This window comes from Paramisgurnus dabryanus, chromosome 13 (genome assembly GCF_030506205.2).
Source record: "Paramisgurnus dabryanus chromosome 13, PD_genome_1.1, whole genome shotgun sequence".
Taxonomy (NCBI): Eukaryota; Metazoa; Chordata; class Actinopteri; order Cypriniformes; family Cobitidae; genus Paramisgurnus; species Paramisgurnus dabryanus.
Window position 1 is genome coordinate 13,778,831 of NC_133349.1, and position 9,805 is coordinate 13,788,635.

General features: G+C 37.8%; 1 protein-coding gene across 1 annotated transcript; it reads right to left on the reverse strand.

The window, feature by feature from the left end:
• Window positions 1-264: 264 nt before the first annotated feature.
• pou3f2b (POU class 3 homeobox 2b) lies at window positions 265-4,262 on the reverse strand. The gene has a single exon (XM_065298342.2). The coding sequence runs from the start codon at window positions 3,435-3,437 to the stop codon at window positions 2,172-2,174; it is 1,266 nt and encodes a 421-aa protein (XP_065154414.1). The 5' UTR covers window positions 3,438-4,262; the 3' UTR covers window positions 265-2,171.
• Window positions 4,263-9,805: the final 5,543 nt, after the last annotated feature.

The following is a 9,805-nucleotide window of genomic DNA, read 5'->3' on the forward strand; positions in this document are numbered from 1 at the left end:
ACACGATATAAGTTAGGCCTACACCAAATCTCTTTAAATTTAAACATTTGGTATTTTAACATATTTGTTACATTTTGTCTTACAAATTAGGCCTAAATTGCTAAATATTTAGTTGTTGTTTATTTTAGATTTTAGGATTTTGCTGCCCTTATTAAACCATAACAATATAAAAAACAAACTTTATGCGCATAAATGTAAATACCCGACGACAAAAAATTGATTCATAGATATAGGATATTATAAACATGATATGCTACTAAAATCAATTTTCTATCACAACCTCTGCGCATTTTATTATACCCACAAATTCATCCAGTTCAACGTTTGATCGAGTCTTTCTGACAGAGTAAACAAAACGACAAATAAATACATCCCATAGTCTTGTAGAATTACATGGTAGTTTGATCGATAAATGTAAATGTTTCGTTTGTTTTCATGTGAACCGTAACAACAGATGTCCCTGGAATTTGTGTGGAATAGATTTACACCAACATAATATTTAAAACATAATCAAAAATAATATAAGAAAATAAAAATAATTTCTGATTGAAAAATTGTATTTACATATACTGACGTATAGAAGCCCCCGTAGAGACATTTCCCTAATTCTTCATTCCAGTGTTTACATTTTCAGTTATAATCAATACATCGTGTTTCTATAAATGCGAGCCGAGACCAACGTCATTAAAAACCACAGAGCCCCCAAAATTATTTTTTAGGAAAACGTGGAGACAATTTAACCGTAATAATAATAATAATAATAATAATAATAATAAGCTAGTGCTTGTGTTTCAAATTAATATGATTTGATAAATGATTGCAATGTAATTTGAAATACAGAATGGAATTGAAAATATTGCAAATCACATCATTTGCTTTTTCCCTTCTCCACTACACCGTGTGAATAATTTCTATTTCAAAATAATTAAAAAAGACATTCAAACGTTTGAGATATATAATATTGAATTTGTTGGGTAGAAAATAGTGCTAACATTGTTGAAGAGTGAACATTGTTTACTATACATAAACATATAGTAAAGTCAGCTCATAATTTATAAAAAAGCAGCTGAATGTGGGTTAAAAAGCAACTGACTCACGCGAGAGAGAGAGAGCAAGCATTATTCGGCTAAATGACTATAAATATAAAGGCAAATATACCAACTCTAATTCAAAACCATCTTAAACAAAGGAGGAAAATGAAATAAACAACCGCTAAAAATCTTTTCCAAATTCAAAATGATAAGAAAAAGTGCTCAAGTGAGAGGATATCGAAGCCATGTCCTTTAAAATTATACAATATTTACAGCACTGTTTTGAGTCCTGTGAAACAATTGTATTTTATGGTAATGTGTCTAGATAGACGGAAATGTCAGGTTTCTGTCTCTAGCCCTTCAGTGACCTGTCTGCAGCATGGTTCTGGCACTTTCTATTTTCAATTTAGAGTCATCCGTATTGATAAGACTGTAAAAGACTAGAATCAATTTTGTAAGACTGATTTCACACAGCAACAACTGCAACATCTGTTAAAGTGTGACCTTGCACCTCAAGGTAGCCTATGTCTTTTACACAGCCATGACATATAATAATAATAATAATAATAACAACAACAACAATAATAATAATAAGGCATTTTCCTGATTCCAAAATAAATTGTGAAATACTGTGGGCGGATGCATCTCACATTGATGTTTTTCTGAGTCGATGTTCACCCTCAGTCGCCCACAACAGAGATAAAAAATGGCGTGTATTTGTTTAATGCTGCAGCTCAAGTCACTTCCCAGGCTTGAGACTAAACCTGCTAAAGAAAACACATGTGTTGCTGTATCCTATCAGGTCTAGATGTAAACAACTGGCCATGGGACACCCACGCTCACGTTTGAGGGACGTTTCGCGCGTCTCAAAGTGTATGTTAAATATAGGGTTACACCTCAAAACTGCGTCTATTCACAGTGCTGGGTATTCACAGAACAACCGTTCTCTTTGCTCTCGCGGGGGAACACGCGTCCCCTCCGGTGCAGCAGTACGAATTTTGAGTAACATTGAAGACGGATTTATATCCTCTTAAACCGCGGCTGCTATCACTTTGGATAGTTCCGTGTTTAGATCTCAGTGTGAAAGTATAAATTAAGTCTGAGGCAGTCAATAATAATATTATGATTTGTCTTTGTTTTTCACTGAACTGGCGTCTGAACTCCGTGATGCGGCGGCGTGTCTCCGTATACGTCCTCGGTACCCGGTAGAGGTCCTCCGGGAGGAGTCATCCGTTTCTCTTTCTGTCTTCTATTACAAAACCAAACCCTCACAACCTCTTTTTCCAACTGCAGACTGTCCGCCAGTGAAGTAATTTCCGACGCGGCTGGCTTTGGGCACTTAAGGAAATGGCTTTCCAAAGCCCCTTTGACGCTTACCTCAATGGAAGTCCGCTTTTTGCGCTTCCTCCCTTGCGCGGCTATCTTGTCCAAGCTGGTGGGGCTCCCAGATGTGGAGTCTGCCTCCTCCAACCACTTGTTCAACAAAGGTTTGAGCTTGCACATGTTCTTGAAGCTAAGTTGCAGGGCCTCGAACCTGCATATCGTGGTCTGCGAAAACACATTTCCATAAAGCGTTCCCAAAGCTAGTCCAACGTCCGCCTGCGTGAAACCCAGCTTGATCCTCCTCTGTTTAAACTGTTTTGCAAACTGTTCCAAGTCGTCGGAGGTCGGCGTGTCCTCGTCCGAGTGGTCGTGGTGACTCTGGTGCGTCTGGTGCTGGTGTTGGGACGGCGGATGGCCGTGGTCGCTGAGATGGGGACTGTGGTGGTCCTCGTGTGCGTGGTGGTGGATGCCCTGCCCGCTGCCCGGGATGAGACCGTTCACGCTGAACCCGGGCTGGGAGTAAATAAGGCTCTGTCCGTTTGATGTTGCCATGCTGGGGATGTGAGCTGCCGTTGTTGTTCTCCATGCCCTTGAATCGTGATGGTTAGCGTGCGTCTGATGTACCAGGTGCGGTGCTCGCGACTGATGCTGCAAACTGCTCGAATTGTGCATCTCGTCCCGGGTGCTCTGTACCGCTGGCTTGATGTCCTGCTCGCCGAGGGGACTAGACGACCACGGACCTCCTTCTCCGTGCGATAAGGCTGTTATCCACTGGTGCGCGTGGCTGAGCGGGTGACTGTTGCTCTGCAGTGAGTAGTCACTCTGCAACAGGGTTTGCGCGTCCCTGTAAGCCGTAGCTTGCTGCATGCTGCCAGGCTCCGAGTGTACAATAGATGGGCTGGAGGTGAGGATGTTGTAATGATTGGATGCTGTAGTCGCCATGACTCTCGGAGCCGGACTGATCGCTCCTATTAGGGGAACCTTGCATTTGACAGTTACTCTTTTGCCACAGGCGTCTCCCAGGCTCTTTGCCAAGTGGACGCAGAGGCGCGCACCTGAGCTCCGCCCCTCTAAGACGTTCATTGGGTACAATTGATGATAGACGTGTGTTTTTAGAGGGAGCTGTTAGTTCATTGGTTAGGCGAGAGTCTTAACAAACACTGCCTCTTTCCCTCAAAACATCTCTGTGTCCTGCAGCACCTCTGAAATGTGAGGGACCGACGGGGCACCAAGACCGGAGCGAAGACCAACAAAGGTTATGACTTTTATAACTTAGAAATAAATTTTATTTTAGTGTTAGGAAATGTTCTTGTGTATTTGTGTGTCTCATTTAATAGAATTTATACGTTATATTAAAATTAAACATTTTGTGAGATGCCATTTAATACACACGATTTTACAAATATGACAATATTTCTTTTGAAGCCATATTTGAAATGTGGTTTATGTTTTTTGGTCTAATTCCGATAGTTATTTTGATATTGTAAACTTAATGGGGCATGTTAAGAGTTTAAGTGAAATGTATGTGCACATCTACCAGCTGCATTAAATAAAGGAGTGTTTACATTTCTACAAAAATATTTTAACTATAATTTTTAATGTCATGTGTCAGATTTTAAAGTACTGTGATACAATTTAACCACGACTTTGTAGAATCTGTAGAATTATGAGATATATTTTGCTCTGTCTGGAGAAAATGTATTAGTAAATTAGGAACTTCACTTTTTTGCATAATTTGTCATGAATGTATTTTCATCAAATATTTATTTGTAAAGATATTCTAAAGAAGATCTGTTTTTATACATTTTGTTTATACTGTACATATTATGATTAATATAGGCAATACTTAATTTAAATGAGTTAGTAATTGCCATATTTATGTTCTATTCTGTTGCTGTGTTTCTTAATACGAAATAAAAGATGCAGAAAATCTCATGATGTAGTAAATTTGTACATTTCTGATTCATAACATGTGGGAGTAAAACGTACACAAAAAACAGTCGATATAATATCACTCTGCTTTTTAGTAGAGGACATACTAAATAAAATGCACTAGTTATATAGTAATAGCCTATAGAATAAAACGTGACAATAATCTTTTTTTTTTTTTAGAAAAAAGCTAATCCTGTAATTTTAAAGTTTCTTTTAGTTGTAAATTACCTTAAAATCCCACTAGAAAATAAAACGTTGCAGATATGGATCCTACAGAAAATAATAATTAACAGACAGGAGCACCTGTGTTGTATATTATATAATGGCTTACTGGAACAGATTATTTATTCGAGAAAGCAAATGAGTATAGCCTAAAATATATTTTGTTACAGATGCAGATATATTTTGTTTTATTTTATTTTTATAAAAGCTTAATAAAATTTGACTAACCAACTGTCTCTTATGTGTCAAAGCTTTTGATTGTTTGCATTGTTTACACAAGTCAGGCAAGGGGACATTTTAGAGAGAAAAAGCTCTGAGAAAAACCCTAACAGTGGGCCGTTTGGGAGCGCAGGTGTTTAAAGCTGACCAGCTGGCTTCTCTGTGAGCCTCTGTATAAAGAAAAGCATACGACATTGTCCGAGGAGGAGGACATTTTTTCAGCAGCGCTGCTGGTTGCTATAGAGAGCAGTAAATTAAACAACGCCTCATACGTCACCAGCATCGCCTCCTCTCCGATACTGAAGGCCCGACGTAAATCAACTTGGGTAATGGACAAAAGATAAAAAGGAGGAGAGAAAGCTCAGATTATTTTAAGGAACTATTTAAAAGCAGTAAATAAAGAGCACTTTGAAGTACGATGTAGGCTGCACACTGTCCAATTACGCTTTACTGAACAATAGACTACACAATAAACAAGTTAGAAAACATAAGGGCAAATGTCATGAAAGGCCTTCTCAGGCTGGTATTTAACAATTAAGAATGTTAAAAACAATAAAAACATTGGAATTATAAAAGACTACTGGTTCTTAAAATAAACGTATTTTTAATGAAATAATTATTTAATGAAAATATAAAATTGTGGTTATTGAACAGTTTAGTTTTTATTGGTTCGTTTTATTTTTATGAGATATAAAAATTCACCTTTTCACAGTTATACTGTACTTATTTTTTATTCCTGTATAACAAGATTTGTAAAGTAAAAAAATAGCAGGGAAAAACAAGTAAAAGACACAAAAAGTCTCTGCAGATAATTGTGTCAAAACGCGTGGGGTTAAAGGGCGTTTAGAAAATGGAGAATAAAAACTTTAAAGATACGGTCCGGAAATTCATCCGCGTAATAATGAACATCATTGTGCCGTAACAGTGAAATCACCCAAATCAAAAGAACATTTATGGCAATTAAGGTTGTAATTCAGAGAATTACCACATCGCCACAGAAGCTTAAATAGTCGTGTTGAGAGAAAACCAAAGCACATTACTTTAATGGTATAATATGCAAACTATGGATCGTTCAATTACATGGCTTAACAACGCATAAATGATGCGAGTCTTGTTATTTGGACTGTGGGGTCTATGGTAATTCATTTGGAAGGACCAGTGCGCTTCTCGGATACAGTGAAATCTATTTCTGAGCTCCGGGAGCCGTTGCCAAACTACATTTAAGGGAATAAAAATTAATGACAGAGAATCTGAGCGTTAAATTAACAGTAATTATATGACCCGCATGCTGTAAAGACCCCATTTTTTATGGTCTAATTAGGTAACTGTCTCCCCATACATCAACATATTTCCCTCTGTGGATTCTCACACTAGATCCCGGTCATGTTCAAATCCTGATGAAAAATAATTAATTACATTTTACAAAGACACGCTTTAAATCAGGCTATAATCAAACTCTTCTCGCGGTTACGCGTATCAATGGCTGTCTGATCATCTACGGCGTAACAAAAACAACGATTAACCAAGTATCTGAGGTTGTAAGGAGGATTTCATTTTCCAGTACACTTAAGGTTCCTAAAAGGTTCTTTGTCTGGCTTTATGGTTCCATTAAGAAGCTTTATTTTTCACAAAACCTGAATGTAAACAAGGTTTTGCAGACAATAAGAAAACAAAGAAATAGTTCTTTCAAAACATTTGACTAACATGTTGTTTGACAAACCAAAAATGGTACAACTGTGGCATTGCTGATAAGAACCCTTTAAAAAAAACCTTTATTTTAGAACAACCATAAGTTTGCTATTAAATAGGCCTACAGGAAATTAGACAGTGCATAAAGTACCTGAAATGTTTGTTGTCTTGTTTTATGGTTCCATGATGAACCTCTCTCATCCACATAACCTTTCGGCTGTTAAAAATGTTCTACAGACTATAAAAAGGTAAGAAAGAAATGGTTCTTTCAGGAACTTTGACTAAAAGTTACTGGGGAACCCCAATTGTTTCTCTATGGCATTGCTGAAAAAAAAACTCTTTTGAGCACCTTTACATTTTAAACTGTATTTCAGAACAAATGTGAACTTGCTATTAATTATAAAGTAGGAAAATATCCAGTGCATGTGCGTATTGTGAGTGTCAGATGGGGAGAGCCACCCGTCAGTAGGGGAGTATCCATACACGGCTCTTGTTGAACAGGTCTTGCACTGAGAATCTAGTAATCCCATGCAATTAATCCACACAAAGACATCGTTAAATCGGTCTTTGGCTACAATTGGGTACCAATTGTCTGTATCCATTGTGGGGGGCGCAAGAGACCACCCCTGTGAGGCAAAGTGGAGACCTGTTATGTGATCCACAATACAGTGCCTCCAGAACCAAGACTCTGAATTATTATTTCATCTGAAGTGTGTCAGAAGGACAAACGTGGGATTTTTTACCACAGCAGAAGCAGGACAAAATGTACCACTTAAAAAGTGCAGGGAAATGATATAGTGTGTTTTGTTTACTCTTATTGTAGAATGAATAAGGCTGTCAACACTTGTTACTTTGAAGGAAGCAAATAGAATTTTAGGGTTTCCAAAACATCATGTTGCAATTTTTAAGACCCACTGAAGGGCCTTAAATGCGTAGCTTGGTTTGATAGATTTACTTATTTTTAATATTTTTCCACTTAGGGTGGGGCATATTGAGTGGCCCCTCCCCTTTATGATGTCATAAAACCAACCAAAGTGAGAGACTGTATGTTTGAAATGCTTATGTAAATTGCACATTTTGTCAATGTTTTCAATCTGATTCGTTTACAGATATATCCTTAAGGCTAACATATTCATACTAAAAGCCAAAGAACTTCTACTTTAAGCCCACCTCAGTAACCCTTCGCACACTGGCTTAAAACTTAAAAAAAAAACCTTTGTCATACCTTTACTGTGGGTGTGCACAAGGGTGTCCTACCTTATGAACCTATAAACCTGTGGAAAGTTGTGGTCAACCCCATTATACTGTGTTCAAAGGGATTATGGGCAGGTTGCCTACCTGTTATATCAGGGCCTACAGACTCCTATCAGTCTGTATAGAGACGTGAGTGAGCTCCTGGTCCCATCGCTCATGTGCAGCTCGATTAGCCCCACGTGTCTAGTTCTTCATATATGGAAGTGTAGCAGATGGTCGGAGACACACCGTGTTACGAGGCTGTGGAGGTATGTAACGCTTTTCTAATTAAAACATCAATACTGCAGCAGAAATCCACAGCGGCACAACGATGCAAGTTTGTACAAAGATGTTTACCATTAAAGTTCTCTAAAATTGCTTTAATGCAAATTCCCTTAAATGTAGCAAGGATTTCACACTGTATGTACATGATGGGTTAATATGGTGTGTAAAAGCATAAAATATAATTTTAATAGCCATTATAAAGAAAGCAAATAATTCTCAAAAACATTCTCACTTTTTCATAGGCACAAATGCAATGTATACACTCACTCACTAGAATTTGACCTTTTGGACAAGTTTGCTCTGTAGCTCAGACCTGAGACCAGCTGACCTCCACTCTATTGCTTGACGTTTACCATAGTGGTTTGAGGCTGATCCTGAAAATATTTGCACTTTGTGTCAACCCTACCCTGGGATTTCAAGTTATGAACTGAATGTATTACTCTGGATCCCAGAAGACAGAAAACAGGACATCAGTTGCATATTAAAGTACTTGAATATGGATAACTTGATCCAATCTGTAAAAAAGCAAAACGAACTACTGTGAAATTCTTTTCTAAAAGACTGACATGACAGTGCTGTTTAAAACACCAGACTGCCTTCCCCCAAGCATTGCTTATGGACCACCATCTACCACAAAATGGTAAAGGTTTTTCATACGTTAATGGATAAAACAAAGGACATCATTTGTAGGCCAAGTCTTGTCTGAGCCCTCGCCTCAGCCTCCGTCAACCAATCCAATACAGCCCTAAGGAAAATATCCAAAGCTTTGCGTTTGGACGGAGGTTGGAAGGTCTATTTGCCTCTCCGTGAAGCATCGATTTATCCTACTCTCCAATTTATTTCTCCTCCTCGTTCCTGCGATCCATACGGTTCCTGCCTCTGGGGAAGAACTAGAGGAGAGACAGCGAACAGCCTTCACCAACACGTTCAAATGCTGATCTACAGCCCTCCGCAACATAAACCAATATGTACCTTCAGTCTACTGTGCAAAAAAGATCTCTGAAAGTCCTAAGATGGATTACGTCCAGTGTTACCCATGTTGCTAAAAAGGTGCCGCACATGTTAGCTTCTCATTGCTTATTTATATATACAGAGATACACACGATTTTTCCTCGTATATCTAAACAGCTAATTAACAAAAGGTTTCAAAGAGTCAGTATCAGTGTTAATTAAAACAGTCATGGCCTGGTGTTTAATGTAGTTAATGAAGAGTTTGGTTCTAAAACACAATAAACGCTATTTTAATAAAAAATGACCACAAAAATCAGTATTGTATCTGGTCAGTTTTAAAAAGTAAATTCTAAATTTTACGCAAAATCCAATATCTGCCGTGTTATTCTGTCATCTTTTCTCAATTTTTTTCCAAACCATGACAAATGCCAGTCCTCGTTCTTAACCAATCATATCGCACTATTTCACACATTGTAAACAATAAGGGCGGTGCTTTGAATACACACAGAATCCTAGATTCCTCATCTGCTTTGTACTGCGTGATTAACAAACAAACAAAAACAAAATAATAATTTGATGGCATTGATAAACCTGTGGTGGTTTTCTGTGGCGGGGAAGCCATTAAAATCAAATAATTTACGTGAGAGGCACTCAGGAGACAAAAAAATGCTGGCTATTGCTTGTTCTCCCGAAAGCATCAAGCTTCTGTCATGCTAACACATTAACCCCAGAGGATCTTATTAAAAACTTTCCATTATTTTACTTTTAGGTCAACAAAAATCGAGCAGGACCAAAACATTTTACAGCTGATCGCTGTTAAAAAAGACGATGTCCCAGGATGACAGTGTTATTAATATGACAAAGTAAGTGTTTTGATTAATGCCATTAATGTTTTTTTAATCAGTGTATACTACTAGTCA